The sequence below is a fragment of the Pristiophorus japonicus genome, chromosome 1 (assembly GCF_044704955.1).
Source record: "Pristiophorus japonicus isolate sPriJap1 chromosome 1, sPriJap1.hap1, whole genome shotgun sequence".
Classification (NCBI taxonomy): Eukaryota; Metazoa; Chordata; class Chondrichthyes; family Pristiophoridae; genus Pristiophorus; species Pristiophorus japonicus.
The window spans coordinates 46,233,057-46,250,907 of NC_091977.1; the positions used below are offsets into that span (position 1 = coordinate 46,233,057).

At 43.5% G+C, this 17,851-nt stretch overlaps 2 protein-coding genes across 5 annotated transcripts in view; one reads left to right on the forward strand and one right to left on the reverse strand.

Annotated features, from left to right (window-relative positions):
- The window catches only part of LOC139263234 (ufm1-specific protease 2-like), a 237,647-nt gene extending 236,199 nt beyond the window's left edge, over positions 1 to 1,448 (reverse strand). The window contains exon 1 of the mRNA XM_070878994.1: positions 1,346 to 1,448. Within this exon, the coding sequence (XP_070735095.1) occupies positions 1,346 to 1,348 (3 nt within the window). The 5' untranslated portion in view covers positions 1,349 to 1,448. The remainder of the gene's footprint in view (positions 1 to 1,345) is intronic.
- Positions 1,449 to 1,850: 402 nt separating this feature from the next.
- Positions 1,851 to 17,851, forward strand: part of cfap96 (cilia and flagella associated protein 96) — a 40,315-nt gene continuing 24,314 nt past the window's right edge. For 2 of the 4 annotated variants that reach the window (XM_070879085.1, XM_070879115.1), the window contains exons 1-4: positions 4,205 to 4,241; positions 4,425 to 4,620; positions 6,936 to 7,155; positions 17,229 to 17,366. In XM_070879085.1, coding sequence (XP_070735186.1) covers positions 4,521 to 4,620; positions 6,936 to 7,155; positions 17,229 to 17,366 — 458 coding nt within the window. In that variant the 5' untranslated portion in view covers positions 4,205 to 4,241; positions 4,425 to 4,520. Of the gene's footprint in view, positions 1,906 to 4,204; positions 4,242 to 4,288; positions 4,336 to 4,424; positions 4,621 to 6,935; positions 7,156 to 17,228; positions 17,367 to 17,851 lie in introns of those variants that run through there. The other 2 variants (XM_070879105.1, XM_070879095.1) reach the window with 2 other exon arrangements.

Sequence of the window (17,851 nt, forward strand, 5' to 3'; positions counted from 1 at the left end):
CAGTGAGAAAATTCTCATGATGGCACATGATGCATTCCAGTGGCCAGTGGACAGAGTAAGGGTTCTCTGTTATGATCCCTGGACACTATCATTTACCTAAATATTGGGCAAAAAAAATGTGCTCTGGACTGTAGGGAACGTGAGATCCACTTATGGGAATGACCAATGGCACTAAACCTGAGAACAGTTTAGTGTAATAACCCAAAAACATGACATCACATTTAGAAAGTTCTCCCTACAAAGAGTGATTAGAATTTGGAACGGACTTCAGATACTAGAGATGTGGCTTGTAAACCTGAATCCTCCCCATCCCAAAAAATCTCTCTGCTCTTACACATCACCCATCAGGAACAGTATTTGAGACAAAAAACTTGATATTCATGAGGATTTCCCTTCATGATGCTGTGATGGGTGGACTGTAGTTAGGCAGTTCAAGGGTGAAGTCACTTCTTCACACAAAAGGTCGTGCAAAGCTGGCACTCTCTTCCCCCAAAAAGCTGTTGAGGTTAGGTCAATTGAAAATGTCAAAACTGAGAGCGATAGGTTTTTGTGATGCATGGATATTAAGGGTTACAGAACCAAGGTGAGTAGATGAAGTTAAGATACAGATCAGCTATGATCTAATTAAATAGCAGAACAGGCTTAAGGGACTGAATGGCTTACTCCTGTCCCTAAACTCATAATAAGCTTCCTATGATTACACAACTCAAACAGCACACAGCACATCAGAAGACACTGAACAATGTCTTCTATGGCCTCTCCCTCAACTTTTCATTAACTATCTGATCTTCTGTGGCCTTGTTCACAGGTAGTCTGGTCTACATCACTTGGCCTGTCTGTCTAAAGCCACAGTTGAGACATTCATCTGAGATGAGCCAGCACCTTACACATTAAGAAGGATCAAACCCTGAATCCTCCTGATCAGTATGGGTTAGTAACACACCAAACCACTAAACTAACAAGGCAGCTGATAATCAGCTTAGATTTTGTGATCAAGTCTCTGAGACATGAATCCACAACCTTCCTGACTCAGAGGCGAGGGTCCTACCCACTGAGCCACAGCTGACACCGTAAGACACTGTGTGGAAATACCTTAAATAATTCCACAGGGCAATAAAAACCTAATTGCTCTTTGGGGTGCTTGTCCCCTTTCCCACTCCAAAGCAAATGAATAAACATGCATTTTAATACTGCTTCACAACAAAATGTGACTCCAGTTTTGAAAACTTTCATGTTAGCAAATTATAGACACTTCAATGGTCAGTATTGCTCAGAACCTTCCTCTCTGTGACTTCTGACCTTCAGATTAGCCCTGCTGTGTGTTTTTACGAGAACGGAGACTCACCATTTTTACCGTTCACAATCCACAGGTCGCCGTCTGCACAGAAAGCCTTCAGATCTGTGTGCTCGGACTCGCCAGCTGCCCGCGTCGCCTGATGCCCCTCGCCGTTACCGCGGAAACAGTTGCTAAGGCGGCCATCTTTGTGAGGGGCGTCGCGTCCAGCTGACAACAATAATGGGGCAGAGGCCTGGTGGTGGAATATCGGCCATGAAGACAAAGGCATTGACTATCATCAAGCATCATGTTTTATTGATTTTGCAAAAGAAAAATGTTTTGTTTAACATAAACAAATAAATTTCAGACTGAGTAGCAAGGAGTTATTAGTGTTAACAATTTTAATAGTAAACGTTTAGTTTATTTTCCCCACTTCGTATTTGTTATGTTTTCTCCAACACCATATTTGCCATTTACAGCTTCTTATGTTTCGCTCCTTTTCTATCCGTCTTTGAAAAGAAAGACAGATTGACAGCTCCTTTTGTGCAATTACAACCCCAGAACTCATTTGAAATACTCTTGAGTGTAGGCGAACACACATCTGGAATTCTATAAATGAAACAGTGGAAGTAAGAAAAGGAGACATAGGTTCAAACTAGTAAAACGTAAATTTAGGACTGCTATTAGAACTAATCACCACTTGGAATGGACTTTCAGATCATCATCATCATAGGCAGTCCCTTGAAACGAGGATGACGTGCTTCCACACCAAAAAAGGATGAGTTCACAGGTGTTTCAATGAAGGACCTAATATTCCAGGTCCCGAACTACATCCTGAAGATGCTTGTGCGTGGATTTTTTTAAAGTGTGGTGGCCGTTGACACCACATGGGTTTGACAGAGCTCGGTCTTGGTCCAGTGGCAAGGGTTATCCAAGACGACTGGAGACCTGCTCTGCTGCACGGACCTAGTGCGCACACATATCGCAGCTGTGTGTGCAGTGTGGACTTTCAGATATAGTGGAGGTGAAAGCACCAGATTCATTCAAGAAGCGATAAAATGCAGCAATTGGGAAACAGTCGTCCCATCCCCTGAGCCCCTGTTTCCTGACCCCCCAGTCACCCTCTTCTCAGACCCCCGAGTCCTCTGTCACTCTCTGCTCCTGCACCAAGCCCCAATCCTCTGCCTCATAGTCCCCACTCCATCTCTCTATCTCTCATCCCCTCCCTTCCCCAACTTATCTCAATGTGACTCCCATCCCTCTCTCTCCACCAGCCAGTCCTCTTTCCAGTCACCCTGGGCACAGGCCAGCTTTCTGCAGTGCTGGGTGGTGGCGTCACCAAGTCGGAGGCTATGCTCTGGTGGTAGCCAGTAATGTCACGAAGCAGGGAGGACTGCTGCTGCACTTGGAAATTTAAAAGGCTCAGATCTCCTGGGCTGTGAGCAACAGTGTCCATGAGATCCATTCCCTATTCCAGGAGGATTATCATCGCTATTTCCCCGTCATTGGGTTTTTGACTTGTTTTTTTTGTCTCATCCAGGAGGCACCTCACTACAGGGCACCTAGAGGGTAGTAGTCTGCTGACCATAAGTTACCACAACTGTATAGGGACATATTTACTGAGTCGTACGAAAGCAAGGGCCTTACGTTAAACATCCGTAAGACAAAGGTCCTCCACCAGCCTGCCCTTGCCGCACAGCACTGCCCCTCAGTCATCCCTGGACAACGTGAACCATTTCCCATACCTCGGGAGCCTCTTATCAACAAGAGCAGACGTTGATGACGAGATTCAACACCGCCTCCAGTGCAGCCTTCAGCCGCCTGAGGAAAGAGCGTTCAAAGACCAGGCCCTCAAATCTGCCACCAAGCTCATGGTCTACAGAGCTGTTGTAATACCCGCCCTCCTGTATGGCTGAGAGACATGGACCATGTACAGTAGACACCTCAAGTCGCTGGAGAAATGTCACCAACGATGTCTCCGCAAGATCCTACAAATGCCCTGGGAAGTCAGACGCACCAACATTAGTGTCCTTGACCAGGCCAACATCCCCAGCATTGAAGCACTGACCACACTTGATCAGCTCCACTGCGCAGGCCACATTGTCTGCATGCCAGACACGAGACTCCCAAAGCCAGCGCTCTGCTCAGAACTCCTTCACGGCAAACGAGCCAAAGGTGGGCATAGGAAACGTTACAAGGACACCCTCAAAGCCTTCCTGATAAAGTGCAACATCCCCACCGACACCTGGAAGTCCCTGGCCAAAGACCGCCTTAAGTGGAAGAAGTGCATCCGGGAGGGCGCTGAGCACCTCGAGTCTCATCGCCGAGAGCATGCAGAAATCAAGCGCAGGCAGCGGAAAGAGCGTGCGGCAAACCAGTTCCACCCACCCTTTCCCTCAACGACTATCTGTCCCACCAGTGACAGGGACTGTGGCTCTTGTATTGGACTGTACAGTCACCTAAGGATCCATTTTAAGAGTGGAAGCAAGTCTTCCTCGACTGCCTATGATGATGATGGACTGCCGTGTGCCCCTGTTACCTGGGATCGGCACTCTTATGCCTGTATCCCCTTCCGATGAACTTAACAAAGAGCCGATACAACACACAAACAAGACCTAGGAGAGAGGGCACCGCTTGCCTTAAAAACTTTCTGATGCCACATTTCCTTATACACTATTAGCATTGTAACTCTGGGTGCAACCAAACGATCAAAGGGGGAGAATATTTTTTCTATCTTTTAATCTGGGATAGATACATCTGCATTAATAACAATATTAAAATGAATTCATAAGCAGAGATGTTTAGTCTTCATTTTAAGTAATTGTAGAGTGTAAAACCACAACATGACATTAGAATATTGTGCCTGGTCCTGGTACAAACACCCCTGTAGCTGCGCTTGCTGTAAAGTGGGTTACACATCTCCAAGGTGATGGGATTCCACAAACAGTGGCGGAGTGTAGCGGAGGTGCGCGGTATAAAATTGACTGTCAGCTTTCCGGGCTTACAAAGTTATATTATTTTTTGAAAGAAAAAATATATAACCACTACATTTGTAAAACGTAATATGTAACCCACACATTTTTACAGATAATTCTAATGAACACTTGCTGTGCATGTTAACCAATCGCTTTTTGTTAATCTCCCTTAGGGTTTGCAGGCTGTGTAACCTCCAGACCAAAGGCTTTCCCCAGCTAACTACAATAATTCTCGGTGGCAGTCTCGTGTTTTATGCCCAAACGGAACCATGCCTGGAGACTCGGGAAAAACAGACATGGAGAGGATCGGCCTCTTCCAAGAGATGACCTATGTCACTGTACAAGATCCGTATCACGATGCAATGCCAAGTAAGATTACATTCCTCGTTAATGATACCTTTTGTTTACGAATGGTGGTAAAGTTCAGAGCCGTGAAGTCACTTTTAACTATCAATTTGCGTTTTTATGCAGTCATTTCGCTAAACAATTTAAAAACTTTAAAAAATAATGTAATTGTTTTGTCTAATAACGCACCTGTGAAACGCCTTGGGACATGTTTTTACATTAAATGCGCTATATAAATACATGTTGTTGTAACATGTGATGCTAGGAATCTGAAATAAAATCAGAAAATGCTGGAAATACTCAGCGGGATTTAGGATGATTATGGTGCAATTGTGATAATTTATCACAACAAATTTGAACATAATGAGGTAGAACTTTGCATGCGTTGCGTGCGTTTGTCGGGCATAAAACTGGCGCAAACCAACCAATTTAGCAGTGAGAATAACTACGCCCAAACTACACGGGTGTAGGTCCCATTGCTAAATCATTTTTTTTATTCGTTCATGGGATGTGGGAGTCACTAGCAAGACCAGCATTTATTGTCCATCCCTAATTGCCCTTGAGAACGTAGTGCTGAGCTGCCTTCTTGAACTGCTGCAGTCCATGATGCATCTTTGTAGCGGTTTGGTACAACTGAGTGGTTTGCTAGGCCTTTTCAGAGGGCAGTTAAAACTAAACCACATTGGTGTGGGCCTAGTGTCACAGATAGGCTAGACCAGGTAAGGAAGGCACTATTAGAGGCAGGGTGTCTTTAGCAATGGAAGAAAGGACAAAAGATGGCCATGGATATAGTTGAAGAGACGAGCAGCTCAGAAAGGAGCTGCCAGCCCAGGAGCCATCTTGATACCTAAATTGGTGAAACAGATAGGTTTTTACAACAATCCGGTAGTTTCATGATCACCATTACTGACACTGGCTTTTTATTCCCAATTTATTTAATTAACTGAATTTAAATTCCCCAGCTGCCATGGTGGGATTTGAACACACGTTTACCAATCATTGGTCCAGGCCTCTTAATTATCAGTCCAGTAACATAACCACTATTCTACTGTACCCCTACATTTATAAGGCCCATTATATAGACATCCCAGGCATCTGTTAATATGTTAATGATCGGTGTAACACCTGTTTAAAGACCCCCTTAGAGAAATCAGTCTGTGCTGGGCCTACTCTGCTCAGGTTTTCAGGAGTTTGCTACTGCCTAACAATTTATTTTAACATGGAGCCAGGAGGAGCAGAAGTGTTTCTCCCAACTCTATCGTACTCCCGATGGCTGTGAAGACCTGCTACCCCCTTCCCCCGCTCGGAATTTACCTGAAGGCTGCTGCCGGCAAGGCAAGTGGCCCCAAAATTCAATCCTATTGAAGAGCGAGCAGCTCACCCGGAATATTTGGATGAGGCCCAAGGCGCAATTTCAGGCCGGCCTACTACTCGCGTACTACTCACCCGAAAACAGGCTCAGACTAATTTCTTCCTTAATGTTCCAAGATGCTTTACAGCGGCATAATCATACAAAGTCCTTCCATCTGCTGAAAGCACACCAGCGGGGTTACCATGCTGCATAAGGCTTACAAACTTGTCCAGGGACAATAATGGTCAGCTGTGGCCTGAAACTTGGCTTCAGCTTCTTTCAGGTATGCTGCAGTGCTGACTATATGGTGTGGTGTAGTAGATTGGCACAGGGAGAAATCCTCCTCAGTCGCACTTCATGCAACACCACTTCAACTTCAGCATCCATCAAAGAGGAGGTCAAGTGCTGGGCTGCACCGTCACTTGTCTGCAGATTTATGCCTGTACCCCTGGATCTCATTTCCTTCATCCTGGCTTGCCACTTTGTAACTTCTGCTCTCTTCAGCCTTGGCGAAAAGGTTGCTGAGGTGTTGAGATGCCTTTTAATGCTCTCCAGAAGCTTTCTAACTTTTAGTCCCCCACCTTGTGACACATCCCTTTAAAGTTGACTTATGCACAATTTTCCTCTCCTAGTGTGGTGTCAGCCATAGGCTCACCCGAGTTTGTAGCTGGAGTTGTGAATAATTATGCACATTGGGCCATTGGCACTTGAGATTCAGGGGCATTTTAAAGCAGTACAAACCAAATTACAACTGCTTACACCGGTAGATGAAAAGCAGCAACAGTTTGTTTTTCTTACTCTCAATCCATCCATGATGATCATTGCTGTTTGTGGGTTGCTGTTCCATTTGCTCTCTAAAATTAATTTGTTGAGTGAAGTGCTTTGAAATGTTTCAATGACAATTATAATTTACTTTTACATTTAATGCTCTTTATTCTTTTGTGTATTGATGACTAACAGGTTTTGCTTTATTTTTTTCCACTTTAAGGACCTTTCAATGATGAAGCTTATAAAGGGAAGCAAATGTTGGTAGATGGCTCCAAGCTAAAGTCATCCACTCAGGCAGGATACTTTGCTCCTGAATTTCTGAGGATCTTTGAAAAGGAAGCCTATTCTGATGCAATTAAATTAAGAAGACAAGGGAAATTGAAAGCTGCTGAAAAGAACCTAGGCAGTGTTTTCCTTCCTAGTCATGGTGACAAATTGCCGTAAGTTTCCAAGTATCAAAATGTTACTTTGTTGTGTTATTACATAGAATTTACAGAACAGAAACAGGCCATTCAGCCCAACTGGTCCATGCCCTTGTTTATGCTCCATACTAGCATCCTCCCATCCTTCTTCGTCTAACTTGGGTGTGGCTCCAAATAAACAATATCTGCTTATGCACAGAGTGGGCTTAAACCGAGTGCACTTAAACAGTGATAAGGTTGGGAATTTGGGAATTTGGAAAGAGTGGGAATTCAGTACAGAGGGGGAAGGAGGTGCTGCATTTTGCCTCAAACACTTGCAGCGCTTTGTGTTACAGGTCAATATTTAATTTCATCTACCTATAACTTAAACTAGATCTAGTAATTAGTTAAAACGTAAAGTATAAGCTATGTTAAACAAATATATATTAAATAAATAACTAAAACAAGGTTATATCAGAATGGCAGTGCAGGTGCTATGTTGCAACTGCAGCATATGGGAATTTGTGGAAAGCATCACGATTCCAGAAAACCACGTATTCATTAAGTGCCTGCATCTTGAGGAACTTCAGCTCAGAGTTGTTGATTTGGAGTCTGAGGTGCAGATATTGTGGGACATCAGGGAGAGAGAGAGTTATCTGGACACTTTGATCTAGGAGGCAGTCACATCCCTGAGGTTAGGTAGTGATACAGGTCTAGTTAGTGGTCAGGGACAGGATGGTGTGAATGCAACTTAGGTAGGTAAGGGGACCCCAGGTGCAATGCTGGAGGAGCCTTGGCCTTTATCCATATCCAACAAGTATGAGGTTCTTGTTGCCTGTGTGGATGAGGGCAAAGGCTGCAAGGTGGATGAACAAACTGACCATGACACTGTAGTTGATACAGGAGGCCATTCAAGTGGGGGGAGTGAAAAGGAATGTTGTAGTGGTAGGGATCAATATAGTCAGGGGGATAGATACTGTTCTCTGCAGCCGCGACCGGGAGTTCCAAAGGCCGTGTTGCCTGCCCAGTGCCAGGGTTAAAGATATTTCCTCACGGCTGGAGAAGAATTTGGAGTCGGAGGAGGAGGATCCAGTTGTCGTAGTTTGCGTAGGAACCAACGACATAGGTAAAACTAGGAAAGAGGTTCTGCTGAGATAGTTTGTGTAGCTGGGGTCCAAATTAAAACACAGAACCTCAAAGGTAACAATGTCTGGATTGTTACCTGAGCCACATGCAAATTGGCATAAGGCAGATCAGAGAGTTAAATACGTGGCTCAAAGAGTGGTGTGGGAGGAAAGTATTTTGATTCGTGGGGCACTGGCACCAGTACTGGGGAAAGAGGAAACTGTTCTGTTGGGCTCCACTTAAACCGGGCTGGGACCAGTGTCCTGGTTAATCAATAACTAGGGCTGTAGTTACGGCTTTAAACTAAAAATGGGTGGGAGGGGTCAGGCAAGGGGAAATTTAGAATTCTAAAGAGAAAAGTCAAGGCAATGGAGCAGTGTAGCGATTTGTGCAAAGATAAGCAAAGAGTGACAGGAAGGGGCAGAGAGTTTAACAGTAATAGTGCATCAGAGAATAAGGTGACAGCAGGGTATAATGATAAAAGGTTATAATTAAAGACTCTTTATCTGAATGCACGAAGCATCCGTAACAAGAGACCTACAAGAAATGAAAACAGCCTAAATAAAACGAAACAAGAAAGGAGAACATAAGAAAGACTGAACTAAGTGAGGACATAGCTGGCCAGGGAATAAATAGAATTCTAGAACATGAGTGTAAAAAAAATGGTTAAAAGTAAAGTGAGAGGAACTGCTATTAAAAATGAGTTAAATTGTCTGTACAGCAATGCACACAGTGTCTGTAATAAAACAGAGGAACTGGAGGCAATAATATGTTGCGAGGAACCAGATATTGTAGGGAATACTGAGACATGGCTACAGAAAAATCAGGGCTGGGAATTAAACATTGCAGGGTACAACATGTTTAGAAATGAGGAGAAGTGGAGTTGCTGTACCTATTGGAGATAATATAATGGCAGTAGAAAAAAGTGGCGCAGCTTTCAGTAAGACAGAAATAGAATCCATGTGGATAGAGATAAAAGATAATAAAGGATCAATTACATTAATGGGATGGTCTGCAGATCACCTAATAGTGGAAGGGTGGTGAAGGAAAAAATAAGCAAACAAATTAGGGAAATGAGTAAAAAACATAGAATAATAATCACGAGGGATTTCAACTACCCAGAAATTAATTGTCCAGCAGAGGTAGGTAATGGGGATAAGGGAATGGAGCTCCTAAAATGTGTTTAGGACTCCTTTCTTACACAATATAAGAAGCCTGACATGGGTGTATTCGCTATTGGATCTAGTAATGGGGAATGAACCAGAGCGGATAAGGGAAGTAATAATAGGGGAACATCTAGGCAATAGTAACCATAATAGAATACGCTTTAAGATAATCATTGAGAAGGACATAAGTATGATGAAGACCAAGGTAATAGATTGGAGAAAAGCCGATTTTATGGGGCTGAGAATAGAACTTGGGAAAATAAAATGGACAACAATATTGGCAAACAATGATGTAGAATAGCAATGGGAAAGAAAGAAAGACTTGCATTTATATAGTGCCTTTCACACCACCGGTAGTCCCAAAGCGCTTTGCAGCCAATGCAGTACATTTGAAGTGTTGTCACTATTGTAATGTAGGAAATGCGGCAGCAATTTGGACACAGCAAGCTTCCACAAAGAACAATATAATAATGACCAAATAATCTGGTTTTAGTGATGTTGATTGAGGAATATATATATGGCTAGGACATTGGATAACGCCCCTTCTTTGAAATAGTGCTATAGGATTTTTTATGTTCAACTGAGAGGGAAACATTTAAAATGGTGTTCAACAGAGTCCAGGAAAAATATATTCCGCTAAAAAACAAGAACAAGCTAAACACTAATGCGACATCATGGATGAATAAAGACATAAGGGAAAAATTGAAGGTAAAGAAAGCGACATACACTAAGAACAAGGACAGCAGGGGAAAGCATGACAAGAGAGAAAATGAAGAGATTAGGAGAGAAGTAAAAAAAAACAATTAGAAAGGTAAAGAGGAGCTCTGAAATTAAAATATCAAGGAACATAAAACAAAATAGTAAAATATTTTACAGGCACATAAATTAAAAAAAGGCAAGTCGGGTTGGGAATAGGGATGGTCAGGATAAAATCACAGGCAGTGATAGTGAAATGGCAGTAATATTAAATAATTACTTTGTTTCATTATTTACCAAGGAGACAGATCAGGTGGACATAACATTGGAAGATGAGTTTAGAAATAATATAACCGCATTTCAAATAAAGAGGAGAAATATTAAATAAACAAACCAAACTCAAAGAGGATAAACACCATGTCCAGACAGATTACATTCGCGCATTTTAAAATAATCTAGGGAGGAGATAGCAGAGGCACTGTTACACATATTTAATAATTTATTAGAAAAAGATGTCATGCCAGAGGACTGGTGGATAGCTAACGTAATAACTATATTTAAGAAGAGAGATAGAAAATGACTAGTAAACTATAGACCAATCAGCTTAACATCGGTGGTAGGAAAAATAATGGAATCCCTACTAAAGGAAAAAATAGAAGTGCATCTAGAAACCAAAAATATAGTAATGAATAGTCAGCATGGGTTACAAAAGGGAAAGTCTTGCTTGACCAACCTCATTGAATTCTTTGAAGAGGTAACAGAGAGAGTAGACAAGGGTAATGTAGTAGATGTAAATTTTCTGGATTTCCAAAAGGCCTTTGATAAGGTTCCACATAATAGACTAATGAATAAGGTCAGAGATTGCGGAGTCAGGGAAGAAGTAGCAGAATGGATAGCTAGCTGGCTTCAAGACAGAAAGTAGAGAGTAGGGGTAAACTGTAGCTATTTAGAGTGGCAGAAGTTGAAAAGTGGGGTCCCACAAGGAACAGTGCCGGCACCAATGTTGTTCACAATTTATATTACTGATTTAGACTTTGGAATCTAAAACACAATTTCTAAATTTGCAGATGACACCAATTGGGGGGATGGGGGTGGGGGGGGAAATCAATACTGAGAAGGACTGCAATTACAAGAATACATTGATAAATGTTCAGAATGGGCATATAATTGGCAAATGAATTTCAACACAGATAAGTGTGAGGTATTACATTTTGGTAAGAAAAATAAGGAGGTCAAATATTACTTGGAAAATAAGAATCTAAATGGGGTAGAAAAGCAAAGGGATCTCAGAGTACAAATATACAAATCATTAAAAGTAGCGATGCAGGTTAATAAGGCCATAAAAAAAGCTAACCAAGTACTCGGGTTTATTTTTTAGAGGGATAGAATTGAAAAGCAGAGAAGTTATGCTAAACTTGTATCAAACCTTGTTAGACCATACTTGGAGTACTGTGTACAATTCTGGTCACCATATTATAAAAAGGATATAGAGGCACTGGAGAGGATGCATAAAAGATTTACAAGGATGACACCAGAAATGCCAGGGTATATTTAGCAGGAAAGGATGAAAAGGCTGGGCCTCTTTTCTCTTGGAAAGTGAAAGCTAATGGAGGTCTTGAAAATTATGAAAGGTTTTGATAGAGTAGACACAGAGCGAGTCTTTGCACTTGTGAGGAAGAGTAAAACTAGAAGCCATCAATATAAGATAGTCACCAAGAAATCAAATAGGGAATTCAGCAGAAACTTCTTTACCCGGAGAGTGGTGAGAATATGGAACTTGCTACTTCAGGAAGTGGTTGAAACGAACAGTATGGATGCATGTAAGGGGAGGCTAGATAAGCATCTGATGGAGAAGGGAATAGAGGATTATAGAAGGTTATGCTGATAGAGTTAGATGCGGAAAGATGGGAGGATGCTCGAGTTAAGCATAGAATGCCAGCGTGGACTGGTTGGGCCGAATGGCCTGTTTCTATGGCTGTATATCCTATGTAACCCTATGTGTTTCTCCCTTATGTGTTTATCTAGCTTTCCCTTAGCTAAGGAGTTGCAGCAAAGAATGTCCTGCTACTGTGATTGGAAACTGGTACTAAATTGTCCACCTCACTCAGAAAGGCTGTATGCTGGTGTGGCCAATGGAAAAGGCCATTTATTTTCAGTTGGGAATGCTGCCTGAAGTTTGGCCTAAACTGTTGTTGGGCACGCGTGATCTTGAAGTGATTGCTGCTGACACCAGTGGGGACAATTTTTGCCTGTCAACCGCCCCATTCACGCCGAAAATCGGAGCAGCTGGCAGGGGAAACGTTTGAAAGAAATCTCCTGCCTGTTGCACGCCGAGACCCGCCCAACTTGATTGTTGAGCGAGCCTCAAAATGAGTGGCCTGAAACAGGTGGGAGCCTTATTTCAGTATTGAAATCGGGGTCCTATGCTGGTTCCAGGACCCCAATGCTATTTTTGTACAACAGTAGGCAGGGCGTGTGTCGTGCATGATCTGCCCAGTAGTACTTGGTAACGAATGGGCCGAATCAGTGGTCCTGAAAGGGACCGCAGCAGCACGTTCAAAATCAGGTAAGTTTCAGGTTGAAAATGCTTCTCCAGGCCCCTCAAAAATCGAGCGCCCTCCCAGGCGCTCTCCTGGGATTGCCTCCCTCCCTTCGTCCACCATGCTGGAGCTACCGGATTTTCATCCCTCTCCAGCTTGGTTTTGATGAAAGAAACGTTGACTTTGTTTCTCTCTCCACAAATGCTGCCTGACCTGCTGAGTGTTTCCAGCATTTTCTGTTTTTATTTCAGATTTCCAGAATCCACAGTATTTTGCTTTTGCCCATACATTAACAGATTGATCTTCACTGCACCATTACAACCAATTTGTTTTATGTTTTAAGGGATTATTTGTTTATACATTAATGACATCCTTGGTGTGAAAATAATATTAATAGGGAGATTGAATTGAATTTGATTGAATTTTTCGATGAGGGCAGTGCACATGATGTAGTGCATATGGATTTTAGCAAAGCTTTTGATAAGGTCCCACTTGGCAGACTGGTCACAAAAGTAAAAGCCCATGGGATCCAAGGCAAAGTGGCAAGTTGGATCCAAAATTGATTCAGAGGCAGGAAGCAAAGGGTAATGGTTGATGGGTGTTTTTGTGACTGGAAGGCTGTATCCAGTGGGGTTCCACAGGGCTCAGTGCTGGGTCCCCTGCTTTTTGTGGTATATATCAATGGCTTGGACTTGAATGTTGGGAGTATGATTAAGAAGTTTGCAGATGACACTAAAGTAGGCTGGTTGATAATGAAGAAGAAAGCTGCGGATTGCAGGACGATATCAATGTACTGGTCAGGTGGGCGGAACAGTGGTAAATGGAATTCAATCCGGATAAGTGTGAGGTAATGCATTTGGGGAGGTCTAACAAGGCAAGGGAATACATATTAAATGGTACGACACTGAAAAGTGTAGATAAACAAAGGGACCTTAGAGTGCAGGTCCATAGATCCCTAAAGGTAGCTGGCGAGGTAGATAAGGTGGTTAAGAAGGCATATGGAATACTTGCCTTTATTAGTCGAGGCATGGAATCCACAGAGGAGGCTGAGGGGAGACCTGATTGAGGTGTATTAAATTATGAGGGGCCTGGATAGAGTGGATAGGAAAGACCCGTTTCTCTTGGCAGAGGGGTCAACAACTAGGGAAATAGATTTAAAGTAATTGGGGGAAGGTTTAGAGGAGATATGAGGGGAAATTTTTTCACTCAGAAGGTTGTGGGGGTCTGGAACTCACTGCCTGAAAGGGTGGTAAAGGCAGAAACCCTCACCACATTTAAAAAATACTTGGATGTGCACTTAAAGTGCCCTAACCTACAGGGCTATGGACCAAGAGCTGCAAAGTCATTCATTCATCATTCAAAGGTAGTCCCTCGAATGAGGATGACTTGCTTCCACATGAGTTCACAGAGAAGGACTCCAGTCCTGAACTCTAGTTAAAAAGGTGGAAGATGCCTGTGCATGGATTTTTTTAAAGTGTGGTGACCGTTACACATCAGCCACCACACGGGCTTGACAGAGCCAGGCCTTTTTCCAGTGGCAAGGGTTAACCAGGATGACTGGAAACCTACTCTGCTGCATGGACCTAGTGCGCACATATATTGCAGTGTAGACAGGCCCGTGTTGCCCCTGGGCCCTCGGCTCTTCTGGGCCCCGTACCCTCATTTGCCGCACCTCCGCCATGATCTCTCACCGCTCCTCCATCACAAATATTCACCGTACCTCCACCACGATCACTCACAAAATCTTAGCCACGATCCCTCAACACTCCTCCGCCTCGATCACTCGCTGCACCTCCGCCACGACCTTCACACTCCTCTGCTTTATGAAGGCCCCGCCGATGCTCCTGCCCATGCTCCAAACAGCGACCTGGGCCCTGATGACGTCACCTATTTGTGTCAGCTCGCACTGGAAGTTATAGTGGTATGCTGCAGTTCTTTTATGGCCCGACCTGCGGAGGTGTTCTCTTGCTGGAAAGTGGGATTAGGCTGGATAGCTCTTGGTTGGCTGGTGCGGACATGATGGGATGAAATGGCCTCCTTTCGTGCTGTAAATTTCTTTGAATACTGTTTGCCACACTCGACTTCCCTTGCTTGAATACAGAGGTGTAAACATGGCAGATGAAGAGCATAAGAAGAGGCTGTTACCAGGGAGCAAAGTGACACCAATCACTTTGAGCCTCTTGGCTAGCAACAGCCAATAACCCACACCAGCTGTGCTGATGTGCTTTCCAAACACTTGCAGTGCACCGTTGCCAAGTGCTGCCCTAATACACATAGGTCACCATAGAGAAAGAGATGACTCCTGTAGTAGTTACCTGATGAATAGAATGGATTGTTGACTTGTGGCAGGATTGTAAATTCTTTGGTGTAAGCTGTAACAACAGAGGCGCTTTATTTATAGTATGTGCTAAAATCTGTTTTAAAAATGGCTCTATCCAGTAGTGTTTCTGAGTGGGTCCCAATTGCACTGCATCAGCGGTGATCGTTACACATAAGAGGCTATAATAATCAGACTCAGGAGAAAATGTTTCGCCTAAATGTCTTTGTTCAGAAACCAATTAAACCAAAAAGTTGCTTGGTGGCTGGAATGACTTTAAAATAAGCAGTTTGGCTTTCAGTGGAATAGGGGCATTTCTGGCTCTGTTGGGAGTGGGAGAGATGATAGCTGTCAGAGCTTAGAAGCCTCATGTCATAAAACAGCAGATACATTGATTTGCAGTCAGCAGTGTAATTGGAGATCCTATGGCAAAAAGTTTAAAAAGTGTATTTCTAGGATTTCTACAGGTCTGGATATATAACATGAGATTGTAAACGCTGTAAATATAATACCTAATTTTTAAGTTGAATTTGTTTTTTTTAACAATAATCTTGGTATTGGTGCTCTCATCATCTCAGCAATTTTTAGGCTGAGGAGCTGAAGCACTCCGCCTATCATAACCGTTGCTTGTTGCTTTCAATGGGCGTGGAACGTGGGAACCAAGTCGAAAGAAACAATCATGGTATTGCAATGCCTAAACTTTGGAAACGTTCCTTGATAGCGAGCCCAGTCTCTACATGGTGATGTTTTTTAAACTCTTTAATTTACCTTAAAGAATTAGATAGGTATAAGATGGAGGGGCCACTGGTAGGTTTCACAGATAATCTCAATCCTGTCCTTTGCCTTTGTCCATTTTGGTGAATTCCCAGCAGGGCTCATTAGATCACAGTTAGGAGTGGGAACCCTGGTCAATTTTCTCTTCTCTAGCCAGATGCCATGAGGCCAATTATAGCACTCCAACTGCTCCATCCAAGATCAGGCAACACCTTACACACTAAGGATCGAACCCCGAACATTCCTGATCAGTATGGGTTAATAACACACTAAACACTAAACTATCAAAGGAGATTATATTTTTAATTTTAATGCAAAATCTGCTACGTGTTTGCATGGGTGCTTACAGAGCTGCTGAAAGTTTGTTGGTTCTTTGAGGTAGGGAGAAGATACTAGGGGGTAGAAATTGCCCCCCCACCCGAAATGGGGTGCATGCACCCCGTTTCAATGGTTGAGGTCGCCTCTTGAGCGAAATTCTGCTCTTTGTTGTTTTTTTTATTCTGATCCGGAAGTCATTCTTAATGGGGCGGTAACTACACGAGAGGGGCGGATACGCAGTGGTGGCAACACCTGAGGGGCGGAAGTTGGGGGCAGTGCAGAGTGACCGCTGCGGTAACATCATCACGGCATCGCGTCACCACGGCGCTCCCTTTCACTTAAAGGGAAGAGCCTTCGCGATTTTAAAACTTCAGCGCACTGGGCCACCAGGGAGGGTTTCAGCTGGGCCAGCGGCCTGTTACCCAAGAGGGGGTGCCAGGCTGCCGTCAAACCCGGGGGCATAATTGTCGGGCCGACATGGCAGTTGGCCAACAATAAAAAACATGGCGACAGCGGCACTGCAGTCCTTTAAGGTAAGCCACACTGCTGTTGCAGAAGGCCACAGCCTCACTGGACCACCGAGAAAAAACAGGTTTTGGCACCGCCGGGTGGGGCGAAGATTTTCAGAGGGGAATGCCGCCGTCGGGGGGGGGGGTAGATCGGCGGTGACGCACTTAACATGGATCAGCAGCAGCAGAGCGGTTGGGGAAGGGGGGGATCAGGGCACCGCTGGGAAACCTTGGAAGGGCAATTGGGCTATCAGCGACCATTCCACAAAAAGTCGGTGGCCACTCCACTCCGCAGTGTAGCCGCCAATTTGCAGTGGTAACAGGCCTTAGGAAGAGGGGCAATTTCGGCCCCTAGTTTTCCAAATTTGTGCTTTTAGGGTCAATATTGCGGCGAGTCCCCACGTTGCCGGTGGGGCCATATGTGAAGCTAGCTCACTGAAATCAATGGACAGAAAAACCGCAGGTACATTTCCTCCGGATTGCTTGTTCACCAATATCAATGGACAGGACATTGCTGGCAGTGTTGGCCTTGGAAAATGTACTCTTTAGTGTTGTTCACTGACTTGATTGTTTATTATGATTGTTATTTTCACAAATGCTTCGTGGAAGCTAACTTATTATCAGTATCATGCTGAAATGTTTCACACACGGTCTTGTATTTATTTAGGTCTGGATTGGGCAGTTACTATGGAACATTCGGTGGTTCAGTCAAAGCATTCAGCCGGTTGACAAAGGACAAGCCTCCATTTGTTCCAGAAAATAAAAATATTTATACCAGCCCTGGAAAAAAAGGAACTGGCTATGGGTAAGATAATATTTCATGGTGATTGAGACAGGGCATTTGAGACGCCCTATTTAAAAATTCCAATGCCAATTAATATGCCAGCTAATCAAAAACACTTAGCAATTTCTTCATTCACAGAATTGTCTTTCTTCTCCCCCACCTTGGTTGCCTTCTCTCCACGAGGCACTGACTCGTGCTGCGATATAGTTCTACAAGGGAACTACTTGACTATGAAAGGTGAAAGGGAGTAAAATCACAGCCAAGTTGTACCTTGCCGTTGTGATGTCCAAACACCTGCACTGCTCAGCAGATGTTACTGAATGGTAATCAGGAATGGTAACCCTTGTCATTTTTAACTTCACTCTCTCAGGGAGGCGGAGGCCAATTGTAACAGTCTTATTGCCACTAATATTTTGAAAAATAGATAAATAAATATATATACACTTAGTAATGCTTATCTTAATATAGAAAAACCATAGACTCTGGCCTAGAAATTGGATATAGCC